This window comes from Crotalus tigris, unplaced genomic scaffold (genome assembly GCF_016545835.1).
Source record: "Crotalus tigris isolate CLP2741 ecotype Arizona unplaced genomic scaffold, ASM1654583v1 scf7180000018432.44079421565:4894166, whole genome shotgun sequence".
In the NCBI taxonomy this organism is placed as follows: domain Eukaryota; kingdom Metazoa; phylum Chordata; class Lepidosauria; order Squamata; family Viperidae; genus Crotalus; species Crotalus tigris.
This window is the reverse complement of record NW_024096999.1, coordinates 4704912-4719554: the sequence shown is the minus strand read 5'-3', so window position 1 is coordinate 4719554 and position 14643 is coordinate 4704912. Positions and strand designations below refer to the sequence as shown.

The window sequence follows — 14643 nt, the reverse complement described above, 5'->3', positions numbered from 1 at the left end:
CAAATTTAGATCACGTGACACAGGGAAGCTGAGACAGTCATAACTGCAAGGACTGGACATAAGGAATACCTGTATAGGATTCACAGATTATATTTCCTGGTTTTTTTTTTCTCCAAATGTTTAAATTTATTTTAGCTGCAGTTCGAATGGCTTGTGAAACATAGAACTTAGAAATGTTCGGAGTTCTGGACCAGACCTCTGTGCCTGCTGATGACCATGTCATAAATGCATATGGAGACATACTCTTAACCGCTATGAATAATGTATCTTTAGCTTAGCAAGTTTGCATTTCGTTCGTTAAGTTTCAACTCATATGCGTAAACTGGGCTGTAGAATACAATTTTCCACTTTCATAAATGCCATTAAACTAAAACTAATCATACATAGCAATTCACCATCAAACCTATAGATCTTCTAGTGTGCAGGAAGAAAATATACACAACCACTTTTTTAAACCTATCACTTTGTTGTTGTATGTGTGTACACTTAGAGCTTATGCACAGGAGACAAATTCCTTGTGTGTCCAATCATACATGGCCAGTAAAGGATTTTATTCAGCTATCTAAAATTATTTTTTTTAAAAAAATAATAGAATCTCCATGGGTATATTAAAAAAAAAAAATAAACAAAGGTATTTTTATTCCCAGTTCAGCCTACAGCTAAAGACTTCCAGGGCAAATACCGGAAGTCCTGCGCGCAGGCGCACTTCTCACCCCGCCCAATAAGGCAGGGACAGGCGATATAGCCCCGCCCCTTGGTTCTCGCCGCTCCAAACAGAGGAGTGGGCGTGGCTTCCCCCGCCTGCGTGCGTCGTGCGTCGCTTGCGCCCGACGGTCGCGCAAGGTGACCGCGGTGAGGAGGAAAAGTTGAAGGCCGCGTCCGCCATGTTGTCGCTGGCTGCCCGTTGCGGCCCGTTCGCGCCTTATCTGGCGGCTGCCGCGCATGTAGTGCCGGCGCCGCGGAAGCCTCTGGTGCTGGAGCTGCCGCCGGGGCCCAAGAAGATCCTGTCCTTGGATCCGAGGCGGCCTCTGCTGTGCCGGGAGTCGCTGTTCGGCCAGGCGAGCCGAGGAGGCCTGGTCGTCACCACTTCCCTCAACGGTGAGGGCGGGGAAGGGGCGGCGGGTTGGGGGGGGCGCGGGCGATGGGGTGGGGGGGTGTCGGTTAAGTAAGCCAGGAGTGCGGTTCCCAGGACCCCCCCACCCACACCGTGGCGCTGAGGATGCTGGAAGTTGTAGTCCCAGGGGACATAAGGCACAACGGGAAGGTTGGTTGAGGGGCTTCTGAGCTTCTTTCCTTCCTTCCCTGCTTCCTCCTTCCTTCCCTCCCTCTCTCCCTTCAACCCTCCCTTCCTCCCTGCTCCTTCCTTTCTTATTCCTTCGTTCTTACCTCCCTCCTTTCTTCCTTCCTTCCCCTGCTTCCTCCTCCCTCCCTCCTTCCCTCCCTCCCTTCTTCTTTCCCCTGCTTCCTCCTTCCTTCCTCCCTCCTTCCCTTCTTTCTTCCTTCCCCTGCTTCCTCCTTCCTCTCTCCTTCCCTCCCTCCCTCCCTTCTTCCCTCTCCTTCCTCCTTCCCTCCCTTCAACCCTCCCTCCCTGCTTCCTTTCTTATTCCTTCGTCCTTACCTCCCTCCTTTCTTCCCTTCTTACTTCCTTCCTTTCCTTCCTCCTTCCCCCCTCCCTTCAACTCTCCCTGCTCCTTCTTTTCTTATTCCTTCATCCTTACCTCCCTCCTTTCTTCCCTTCCTTCCTTCCCTGCTTCCTCCTTCCTTCCTTCCTTCCTTCCTTCCTTCCTTCCTTCCTTCCTTCCTTCCTCTTTTCCAAAAGCCTCTTAAAATGCACCCAAAGGCACTAGGGATGATTTCTGTTTCAAGAACACTTCAGGAAGTGCTTTGAAAAGGTTGATTTCTGCTCTTAAACATTTATCTTTTTATGTACCTATTTATTAAATTTATATAGTGCCCATCGCACTAGTGGAGCAACTATTCCTTGGTCCTTAGCAGTTAGTACTATTACTTTTTGAACAATGTCCTCGATTGTGCCCTATCCCTAATTGGAATCTGGATATGCCATAAGAGAAGCAATTCCTGTTTTATACATTCTTACATTGTAATTGTAGCTGGATATGAATTTAATTATTAAATAACTGTAGTTACATACAGAATCTACAACAATGGGACTGACAGATCACTTTCAAATATTAAGGATTTCTTCAGAAAAAAAGCACAATAGTCTCAGAAGTTTCTGGCTGTCATCGATATGTGAAATAGAGTGAAATACATGTCATTTGATAGGCGTCCCGGTGGGGATAATGCATTTTACATGCAATTGCAAGTAGAAAGGAAGGGAATCCTGGCAACAATTCAAAACCTCCACAAGCTAACTCAGTTTATATATAAAATGTATGTTTTTGTTGAGAAAAATATATGTTTTAATGTCGGTGTACTAGTAAGAGCAGGTTTTCTGCAAAGTTGCTGTTTTCCAGTGCAGTGTCTGTAATGCAGCACATTCTAACACAATAACAGTCCCATAATTATGCCTTCTCTTTACTGCAGCTCCTGCCAGCGTTCGCTTTGTCCATAATGACATGGTTGTGCCCGACTTCTCTTACCACCGTCGCGATAGTGTACAAGATAGCACAAAATCCTCCCAAGAAAGCTGTGCAGAGAGAAGAGTCTTCACCTATTTTTTCAGTGGAGCAACCTATTTGCTCGCTGCATACTTCGCCAAGAATACTGTCGTTATGTTCGTCTCCAGCATGAACCCTGCTGCTGATGTCTTGGCACTGGCCAAGATTGAGATCAAGCTGTCCGATATTTCAGAAGGCAGGAATATGGTTTTCCAGTGGAGGGGAAAACCCCTGTTTGTACGTCACAGAACACAGGCAGAGATTGATCAAGTAGCTAAAGTACCTTTGAGCGAATTAAGAGACCCACAGCATGATTTGGATAGGGTGAAGAAACCAGAGTGGTTGGTAGTGCTAGGCATATGTACCCATCTTGGCTGTGTACCAATTGCAGATGCTGGAGATTATGGTGGTTATTACTGCCCCTGCCATGGATCCCATTATGATGCATCTGGCAGAATACGTAAAGGCCCAGCGCCACTGAATCTTGAGGTCCCAGAGCATGACTTTGTTGACGAAGATACACTTGTCGTTGGTTAAGTAGCCTGATTCTCGTCTACGCATTAAGGAAAGAATTGAGCATAAGATATTGCAAGACATTACCGTTGAATTGTGGGACTATTTCGTCAGCTTTAATAAGGCATTAAACTGATGTCCTCTAATAAAGATGTACGCTATCTGTATTTATTCAATCAGTATGATTTTAATGGTGTTTTAGTGATGAACAGTTAAAAAGCTGGGATGCAAAATTGGTGACCACAGATCTAGTCTGCACAGTGGGATGCTCTGAACCATTTCGGCTCCCTGGACCACATACTATATTCAGAACTGATTTTCAGGCGAGTTTCTAATTTTATATTAAAATTTGGACAGAAATACAGTCGGAAGCATTGATTTATAAAGAACTTAATAAGACCATTTGTGCCCAACGACAGATAGCTGTGAAAGACTTACCCTCTTGGCGTTTAAGTTCACGTAGGTTGCAAAGGCATCAAAAGAGCCAGTTTGGTGTGGTGGATAAGTCATTAAGCTAGAAGCCAGAAGGTTGTGAGTTCTACTCCTGACTTAGGCACAAAGCCAGCTGGTGAATTTGGCCAGGTCATTATCAGCTGTAGGAAGAAAGCAAGGCCAGGCACTTCTGAACATCTTGCCAAGAAAATACCATGGACTTTGGTAGGCATCAACACTGATTTAAAGGCTGATGTTTGCACACTCGTAGACACACCATCAACAAGCTATTGCATTTTCCCCCCCAACTGAGATGTCCTTCAATTCATTGAAATTGGAGCCCTTTTCAGGACATAACAATTACTAAATCAGAGTATAGTTGACAACAAAATTTGAGGAATACATTAAAGTCCATGGTTAGACACTGATTCCCAAACTGCTTTTTACCAGTTAGAACTAGTAACTATTCTCATGAACGATTTCTGTTTCCTCCCATAAAATAAAACCTTCAGATCAGGGATAAGAAGAGTAAAGGAACTAAATATATAAATCATTCATAATCATTAACTTTGTTCTGGCTTCATAATAAGCTTATATTGGAGGCATCTTTCATAAACTAATCAGTGCAATCAGTTCTCTGATGACATTTAACAACTTATTTTTTAATATAAATTTAAACTGTTGAAACTATAATAAAAACATGGCTGTCATCCTTTGGAATAGTCCAAACAGGAAGCCATTTATTTTCAAGAGAACTAGGAAAAGTCCTTCTGAGACACATTCTCCATGCCCATTCTTCCTTTTCACTCAAAAAGTACTTATCAGACCAGTATCTAGGCTGTTATCTCTTCCTCTGTTTCCCAAGATTAGTCTCGGACTGGAAGAATGCCTTCTGAAACTTAGAATATGATCTTGGGCTCCATGTTTCCATGGAATCTCCAGGCCTGATGATAAAACTGGGTTTTAAGGACTTCTAGAAGATCAATAGGTTGGGGCCAATCTCACCTTGGAATGATGTTCCAAAGGGCATATGCCATAGCAGATGGATTGGGGGGGGGGCTGTCAGATGAAGCTGCTTTTAGCAGATGGGACTTGCACATCTGGAACTAATTGGATAGGTAAGCATAACCAAGGAGAGAGAGTCCCTCAAATAGCCCCGCCTCATGCGCTCATTCAAAACCAACTGGAACCAGCCTCAGGAAGGAAGGAAACCAGGCACGATACAGAACCACCCACTTTTAGCTTCCAAAACTGGTCCAGAAGAATACCATGATCGATGGTATCAAAGGTCGCCAAGAAGTCAAGCAGGATGAATGCACTGTCCCAATCCTGTCCCCACCACAGGTCTTCCAAAATCATGACCCATGTTTTTTCTGTTGATGCCTTGGCCTCAAAACCTGACAAAAAGGGGTCTGGATAATCTGCTTCATCCAGGATCCTCTGAAGCTGATGAACAACCACCTTCTCAACCACCTTCCATAATGAACAGATGTTATGCAAGCGTGATGGGGTCTAGCAATGCTTCTTCAAGGAAGAATTCACCACTGTGAGAACCCAACTACTGTCACTTCCCAGGTGACTTTAGCTATCCAGGAAACACATGACTCTAATGATCATATGGTCAAGCTCATAGTCATAAGGACCCTATCTGCTTTCTCAGGTCCAACTGGATCCAACTGTTCCTAGATAACAGGATGAGACTATGCCACAGACATCTCTACAGGACTTGTACCAGCAATTTTGTCCAACAGATGCTCTGCAATATATAAGACCCTTAAAGTGATGATGGAACAGATTTAAACCCTGCTGTGTCACATACTCAGTCAAATGTAGGATACTGGTCTGGTTTTATTTTGTTTGCAAATCCATTCGCAGCAGCTTTTAAACTCTTCCCAAATTAGTCCAGGAAGAACAGTTAACTGAAAAACATCTTTTGGCTTTTCTCTTCCTGGATATCGTATTTTGGAGCGACAAATAGATTTCTTTGTACATCTACAAGTTTTATGGTTTAAAAACAAGAAAGAATGAATTTAAAAAGTTGCAATGCAGGAAAATGTATGAAATAATCTTTATGCATTAAAAAAAATCTACTATTCTTTAAAAATGCATGGTGTCTTTTTGAATATGCTAACGTTCTCTCTTGCCTCAGTTTGGTCCAATTTGCTTCAAGTTATCAGTCTGCTGTCCTAACACCATCTGTAATCTCCTTTCTTCTGGGAGATCAGGAAGGTGTTCAGTAGCTGGTTTTTATTCTACGCAACAACAATCCTGTGAGGTAGCTTATGCCAGGATGTACAGTAGTTATTGACCCAGAGAAGACTTCTATTTGTCAAATCCCACTGCAATATCTTAAGCACTATACATTCTACGCTTCATCTGTCTTTTGATTCTAACTAATGACTGTCCTAGCTTTCTGCCCATTCCAGATGAAATTATAGCACTTGCTCATTCATATGTTTTCACAGTTGTGCTTCCTCCTTCATACTTTTTTCCTATAGCTTGGAACAGGTTTAGATGTGTTTTTACTTGTCCACCTTCTGTCATTGTAAACAATCTGCTCTTTCTTCCTATTTATTATCTCCAGACAGTGGTGGGATTCAAATATGTGAACAACTTGTTCTGTGTGGATGCCACTTCTGGAAGTCCATTCTGGACCTGGGCAACAAAAAATTAGCTTACCGGGTTCTGCCGAAGTGGTGCGAACCGGCTGAATTCCCACCACTGGCTCAAGACCAAAGATAAACCTAAATTGAATCTCATATGTTCAGGGGGACCTATAATACACCCAACTCCATGACATTCTTTCTCAGGCAATGTCTGACATCCTAATGATATCCAACTGGTAGCATCTAAATGTCTTGAGTAGTCATCATCTTTACTTACCTCAAATACCTTCACAAGCTCTCCTTTTTCTGGGAAATTTTATCACAGTTCTCTTGGTTCCTCGGTTGGAACTACACACCCTTGTACATAACTCAGATAACTGTATGATTTTCTGAGTGGCCTGGTTGTTGGAGAATCATGGCCTCAGCCCATAGGGAGGGCTTTACATTAGGAGGGCTAAGAAAAGGTCAGAAGAACGTGAGTCGTAAAGTCCTGCTAGGTGTTGATTTGGGAGAAGGGCCTATCAACTCACCTCTGCGGCCCTTTTCATAGGTTGTCTGCCTGAATGGAGAAGAGGCAATTGCTTCCAGTGTGAACTTCATGTCATTTCCAGATTGCATGGCTGAGGTCATTAAAGGTCAAAGCTCCAGATGCCATTTATCTTCCTTTCCTATCTCATTTCCCAGGCAAATAGCCTTCCGATTATTTCAATAGGTCACCCACTCAGCGATAGAGATCCATTTCATTAACTTTTCTCGTTGAAGTGAGTGGCACTTCATAAGGTTCTCGGCTGCGAGGACATTTGTTAAGCCTTCTGCCCTTCACCTTTCCCTCTCTCGACATCCTAGCCGGAAGTACAAAGTAGGAAAACGTTGGCAAATGCCAAAACATGCTCAGTAAATGAAACCCAGAGAGAAATCTCCTTTCAAAGCAGGATTTCAGGAGAAATTTCACCACTCGGCTACATAAATACGAGGAACGCATTCAAGACCTGACAAGCTTATGATTTGCCTTATGATTACTTGGTCTTGTCCAATTTACAGATAGGCAGCCATTATAAAACATTGGTCATTAGAACAATAAATGTTTGCGATCATTGTTTTCCACACCATGGCTAGGTGCTTTCTGTTTATTAATTACTGCCTTTCACCTCTTGCTGGTTAATAAACACAATTTATGGGGAATGGTCTCTGTTACCTGCTCTTCTGCTGATGGGTTTTTTTTTCACCTCTCTGGATCCCTTGGGACTGGAGTGGCACAGAATTCCAATCACGAGGAACAATAAGCAAGGGACATCAATCTTCTTTTCTGCTACTGAAGTTTAGCCTCTGGTCAGTCACTGTGTGAAACTGGATGCTGCTCTTGAATCATTTCAACAGAGCTCTGAAGTTGTTAGATTGTGGCTTGCTTATTAAGTTAAAGCAGAGGTGCTGCAAAATAGCAGCCACTTTATGAAGCTTCACCATTTTGCTACCTGGACTCCCAAAGGATGCTTAAGGTACATCCAATAATTCTCTGAAATTTGGTTTTTTTTACAGAGGATGAACTAGCCTTGAGGAAATTTATTATGCTTTCTTCAGGATTCTAATGAACCTTAGCTTTTCCCTGGAATACTATTTGAATGACCCGTGTTTTGGAGAATTACCACCTTAAGAGAGATCAGGCCATTACCTTAATTAGGGGACTGGAAGCTAAACCATATGATACATGGCTGGAACAAAGTATGTCTAGTCTGATGGAATTGGGTATGCCTAGTTTAATGAAGAAAAAGACAACGGGGACATGATAGCAGCCTTCCAGTATCTCAGGGGCTGCCACAAAGAAGAGGGAGTCAAGCTATTCTCCAAAGCGCCTGAAGGCAGGACAAGAAGCCACGGATGGAAACTCATCAAGGAGAGAAGCAACCTGGAACTAAGGAGAAACTTCCTGACAGTGGGAACAATTAACCAGTGGAACAACCTGCCTCCAGAAGCCGTGAATGCTCCAACACTGAAAGTCTTTAAGAAGAGACTGGACAGCCATTTGTCTGAAATGGTATAGGGTTTCCTGCTGAGCAGGGGGTTGGACTAGATGACCTCCAAGGTCCCTTCCAACATTACCATCACCGCCACCATCTTCTTCATCATCATCATCATCATCATCATTATTATCGCGTAGATAATGGTATAGGTCTGAAATGGTAGAGGGTTTCCTTCCTGAGCAGGGAGTTGGACTAGATGACCTCCAAGGTCCCTTCCAATATTATTATTATTATTAATAATAATAATAATAATAATAATAATAATAATGAGGAGGAGGAGGAGGAGGAGGGGTGATAAAATAGTCTTCCAATATTTGAGAGAATTATTCTCCAAAGTACTTGAGAGCAAGACAGGAAGTAATGGATGGAAACTTATCAAAGAGGAATCCAACCTAGAATTAAGGAGAAATTTCCTGACAGAACAATCAGTGGAACAGTTTGCCTTCGAAGTTGTGGGGGCTCCATCACTGGAGGTCTTTAAGGAGAGGGCAACCATGCCTGGACTGGTATAGGGCCTCTTGCTTAGCCAGAGGGGTTGGACTAGAAGCCCTCCGAAGTCCCTTCCAACTCTGCTCTTCTGTATTCTGTCTGTAACGTTTGAACTGTCAGTAATTCTCCGAGGATATTTTGCCTTGAAGTCTTTGAGCCCTGGCAGGAAAAATGATTTTGACAATGGGTTGTGGGTTTTTTTCCCCCCCATCCCGTTTTCCATCTGTTCAGTTTTCTCCTCCTTTTTCTTTGAGAACATGTGACATCAATCTTCATTATTCTCCATTCATGTTTTATTTAGAACAAGATTAGCTTGTCATTCACTTGTCTTCAGTCACTGCTGTCCTGAAAAGCGCCTTTCGGTGTAACTTCAGCCACACATACAGTATCAGGAGAAGGTTTCTGCTAGAGTACCATAAGCTGCTAAGATGTTCATTCTTTGGAATATTGATTATTACCTTATATCAACTTCTCTACAGTGTGCCCCTTAATTATACATATGCCATCCTCTAATCTTCTTCAATTTATCACGCTACCGTTTTACTCTCAGACCTTTAATGCATTCCAAAATTCAAATGTTGAGACGATAGACAATGAAAACAACTCACAAGAAGATGTTGAATTTCAAGCATGGAATGGGATAACCCCCCCCCTTCCCCAAATTATCTGGCTTTTTAGCTCACTTTTAGTGTATGAGCAACTACAATTTAAGGATCCATTGGACACCTATTATTAAGTCAAATCTTTCCTCTATTACAGGGGTTCCCAACCAGGGGTGAGAGACAATATTCCAGGGGGTGCAAAAACTTGGGTTTTCAAAATGATAGTGTACATGCATAAGTCGTTGCCGTTATTTTGAACTTTTGTAAGGGGTGCGAGAATATATCAGAAGCATTTTAGGGGTGCGGTGTATAGAAAAGGTTGGAAGCTGCTGGTCTATTAAGACTGTGCCCTTTTTTCTCTTTATATGCGTCTCTGCTAAATTTTATTTTGTTATTTCCAGCCCATTTCTCTGAATCTTCTTCTAAAATATCCCAAATATTCCCCACTCCAGTTTGTTGATTTCTTGGACTGGTCTTCCTTCCTTCCTTCCCTCCTTCCTTCCTTCCTTCCTTCCTTCCTTCCTTCCTTCCTTCCTTCCTTCCTTCCTTCCTCCCTCCCTCCCTCCCTCCCTCCCTCCCTCCCTCTCTCCCTCCCTCATTGCCCCCTTCTTCATTTTATTTGTATATGTGTGGATCAATGTCTGATAAATAGTTGATCTATACGGGCTTACTGTAATAAACCCAGGCTCATAATTAAAAGCATCGGATCGTCAAAAAAAAAAAAAAAATACAGGTACAAGTAGGAAATCAGGACCAAGATGTACAATTACATTGTATTTTCCCACACATACTTGATGGATTCTGATTAATATCTTTTTATGCCTTGTGTTTACTTCCAAATAAGCTTGTTTATTTTTCAGAGTAATTATCTGTTAACTTCAGCCTTGAAATTCTACCAATGATTTCTAAAACATTTTTAAAAAATGCTTTAGTTTAGGCAAGTTTAAATTACAGAAAATAATTTTCTGTGATTTGTAGTGTCTCCCTTCAAGGGGAACAGGAGAAGGAAATTCTTTTAATACAGTTTTTAATGCTAAAGCAACATCTCCCCTTTCTTTAAAGTATGCTGTGTTAGCTGATTATAATAAAAGCCAAGTGTTGTACATTTCAGACTGTAATCATGTAGTTCCTGATAATAATAAGGCCTGACCATTCACAACACATAATTCCACATCAAATCTAATTGACAATCAAATTTCCTGAATACCAGTAGAATGCATCATGGCCAATGCTGCAATAATGAAAAGTAAAATGAAATAATCTCCACAGTGCCATCCAAATTTTGCATTATCAATAAATCTTTCTTGCCTGATCTGGTCATATCTGTCCATTGCTAGCGGATGAGTCTTGGACAAAGGCTAATTAAATTGATGACTGCATAGAAAATAAGATAATCAACATTTGTTTTCTCTGCATCAAATGTGCCAGCCACTGAGTTTACTGCTTCACATGCTGTGTCCAGCATTTAGTAAAAGAACAACAGACTATCCTCTTTTTTTTAATAAAAAAAAACCCCAAGTGTATATCCATGATTCCAGTCACTTGTGTGCATGTATTTGATTATGTGTGGGTAATTTGCAAAAGCATTCCTTCAGATAAGCTGTACCGGTCTGATAATGAAGGAAGTCTGAATTTTGGAACTCTAATCACTGCAAAGAAACCCTGGAAACATTTCTTTAGTCATGGCATCAGAACAGCAAGCACTGTGAAGTGTATTTACAAAATGCAGAGGAGCCTCAAAAGTATCAAAGAAAAGAATTAAAAGCCTCAAAACAATGAAAAAGAATTAAAAGGCTCAAAAGTAACGAAGAGAAGAACTAGGGGTACATGAGGGGCGCCTTAGAGAAGAGAAGGTTGACTTATTCTTCAAAGCTCCTGAGGGCAGGAAAAGAAGCAATGGGTGGAAGACCCTTAAAGAGAGATCCAATCTGGAATGAAGGAGAAATTTCCCGACAGTGAGAACAATTAATCAATGGAGTTGTGGAGGTTTTCAAGAAAAGATTGGACATCCGTTTGTTCAGGATGATAGAAGGACTCCTGGAATGGATAGAGGATTGGACTAGAAGACCTTCAAGACCCCTTCCAGTTCTATTCTATTCTATTCTATTCTATTCTATTCTATTCTATTCTATTCTATTCTATTCTATTCTATTCTCATTTCACTTATTCTATTCTATTCTGTTCTGTCCTGTCCTGTCCTGTCCTATCCTATCCTATCCTATTATCCGTTCCACTCCACTCCACTCCACTTCACTCCACTCCACTCCACTCCACTCCACTCTATTCTATTCTATTCTATTCTATTCTATTCTATTCTATTCTATTCTATTCTATTCTATTCTATTCTATTCTATTCTATTTTCTGTTCCTTTTACTATGACACCAAACAAGCAAAATTTGTGGAATCAATGAAAATCCTAAAATACGGTGACAATCATGTAAGTCATCCAAACTTGACATTAGAACTCTTTCTGGGTTAGAATAAAAGGGAGATGGGGATGAGGCAGACAATCTCCAAAAAAGAAACAAAATGAGAAACAAAGGAGATTTCATCTAACCCTGGAACAATGGAAAAATGAACTGATGGCCACAAACTGGAGGGATGTGTGTATGTGTGGGAGGAGGAGTTTATTGTTTGAAATAATTTTACAGATTTATGGTAGACACCATGTGATACACTAGCAGTTGCGCATTGACATTTTTTTTTGCACGGTTGGGCTCCCTTTCACACTATGGCATGTGATCTCCATATGTTCAGCTGAAGTTCTGGCCTGATGCAATTTACGCTTCCATGTTGATTCAGAACTCTGCAAATTTCCAGTTGCCCACAAATGACCTTGTGTCAATGGGGCAGTTGATCTTTCTCTCTTGAAAGTGGTTTAAATGTCAGTGCTTCATTCAACATTTTAACAGAGATTACCCCTCTCTGATGGTAGTATTTGAAGAAGTGAATAATTCAACATCTTGTCTTTTGCCCCTTTGTCATAAAGAGCTGTCATGTGGAAATTTCACAGTGATTACAGAAAGATGGATTGCTCACTTGCTTACAAACATCACATGATGACACATATTTAAATAATTAAATGAATATAATTCACAACATGTATATATTCTTCATCTAGAGAATAGCTGAGATAAAAATATCCATGCACCCTGACATAATTGAATGTTAGAATGCACCAATATGGGCTAATGCAATGATGACCTATTTGCTCCTAATCGCAGCTTCCAAACACGAGTAGTAATAGCATCAAATTCATGCGGTTGTTGTTGTTAGTTGTGAAGTTGTGTCTGACCCATTGCAACCCCATGGACAACGTTCCTCCACGCCTTTCTGTCCTCTACCATCTTCTGGAGTCCATTTAAACTCACGCCTACTGCTTCAGTGACTCCATCCAGCCACCTCATTCTCTGTCGTCCCGTTCTTCTCTTGTCCTCCATCTTTCCCAGCATCAGGCTCTTCTCCAGTGAGTCCTTTCTTCTCATTAAGTGGCCAAAGTACTTGAGTTTCAACTTCAGGATCTGGCCTAAAGAGCAGTCGGGGGTTGATCTCCTCCAGGACTGACTGGTTGGATCACCTTGCAGTCCAGGGGACTCGCAGGACTGCATAGTTCAAAGGCCTCAATTCTTTGGCGCTCAGCCTTTCTTATGGTCCAACTTTCACAGCCATACATTGTGACTGGGAAAACCATGGCCTTGACTATACACACTTTTATTGGCAGGGTGATGTCTCTGCTTTTTAGTATGTTGTCTAGATTTGCATAGCTTTCCTCCCCAGGAGCAAGCATCTTTTAATTTCTTGGCTGCAGTCCCCATCTGTGGTGATCTTGGAGCCCAGGAAGATAAAATCTGTCACTACCTCCATTTCTTCCCCATATGTTTGCCAGGAACTGAGAGCGACGGATGCCATGATCTTGGTTTTCTTAATATTGAGGTTTTTTGCACTCTCCTTCTTCACCCGCATCAAGAGGCTTTTTAGTTCCTCTTCACTTTCTGCCATTAGAGTGGTATCATCTGCATACAGTATCTTAGGTTGTTGATATTTCTCTCGGCAATCTTAATTCCAACTTTTGATTCATCTAGCCTATCTCATGTTGTGCTCTGCATATAACTTAAGTATTCCTTAAAATCCCAGGACCAACTTCCATAAGTAAAAAAGAGATAAAGATAACAGCAGTGAAGGATTAACAGTCTTTTATATCCCTGCATATTATTAAGGAAAACGCACAATTATCATCTGAACGGATGTTCTTTCTCCTGCTGAAAAAAACGATCCATTGCCTTGCCTTGTGTCTTCACTTCCTCTCTGCCATTTTTTCTCCAGCTTGCTTTCCTCAAGCAAATATATGATACGAAGCAGAAAGCACTTGTCTTGACCAATGGGAGAACTTTAGAGACTTTGTTTGCTTATTTAAAGGGATTCCGTAACTGACTCAAGGGCAGCATACACCCTCTCATTTTGTAAGTAGGGTTAACGCAAGATACTATCTGTAGACAGTATCTATAATAAGCTTGATGCAAACACAGTTCTGTGCCAGAGATAAATAAAAGAACAATGCTGTGATCCAGCCCTTCCTGTCTTCCAAATTTAGAGGGAGCAGTTCATATTTCTACCCCTAATACCTGCTGAAAATCTCAGATTTGGATGGTCTTTTTAAAGCCTAGGGAGGGAGGGAGGGAGGGAGGAGGCCCACTTCCAGCAACGTGTGCGGCAAAGCATACAAGATATTGAAAAAGACAAGCCAGTTTGGTTCCAGTGGATAAGGCTTCTGGCTAGAAACCAGGAGACGGTGAATTCTAGTTTTGCCTTAGGTGTGAAAGCCAGTTGGATGACTTTGGGTCAATCAGCAGGAGACGGTGTGATCTAATCCCACTTTAGGTGTGAAATCTGGCTGGGTGACCTTGGCTCTGTCACTCTCAGCCCAACTCACCTCACAGGGCTGGTGTGAGAAAAATAGGAGGAGAAAGGAATATTAGGAATCTTCCCCCCCCCTTGGGTTACTTATAAAGTAATAAAGATGGGATTTAAAACATTTTTGTTGTTATTGTTAGTTGTGAAGTCGCGTCCAACCCATCGTGACCCCATGGACAATGTTCCTCCAGGCCTTCCTGTCCTCTACCATCTTCTGGAGTCCATTTAAGCTCATGCCTATTGCTTCGGTGACTCCGTCCAGCCATCTCATTCTCTGTTGTCCCCTTCTTCTCTCGCCCTCAATCTTTCCCAGCATCAGGCTCTTCTCCAGTGAGTCCTTCCTTCTCATTAAGTTGCCAAAGTACTTGAGTTTCAACTTCAGGATTGGGCCTTCTAAAGAGCAGTCGGGGTTGATTGCTTCTAGGACTGACTAGTTTGATCGCCTTGCAG

General features: G+C 41.9%; 1 protein-coding gene across 1 annotated transcript; it reads left to right on the top strand.

Moving 5' to 3' along the window:
• The first annotated feature begins 813 nt into the window (after positions 1-813).
• On the top strand, positions 814-3313 carry LOC120312147 (cytochrome b-c1 complex subunit Rieske, mitochondrial). Its single transcript, XM_039352471.1, has 2 exons — positions 814-1098; positions 2548-3313. The coding sequence occupies exons 1-2, from the start codon at positions 885-887 to the stop codon at positions 3156-3158; spliced, it is 825 nt and encodes a 274-aa protein (XP_039208405.1). The 5' UTR covers positions 814-884; the 3' UTR covers positions 3159-3313.
• The last annotated feature ends 11330 nt before the right edge of the window (positions 3314-14643 follow it).

Excerpts from the sequence above, each read along its gene's own strand:
- LOC120312147 (XM_039352471.1), top strand. The coding sequence starts at position 885 with ATGTTGTCGCTGGCTGCCCGTTGCGGCCCGTTCGCGCCTTATCTGGCG. Across the intron at positions 1,099-2,547 it reads CGTCACCACTTCCCTCAACG|CTCCTGCCAGCGTTCGCTTT; the intron begins GTGAGGGCGGGG and ends TCTTTACTGCAG.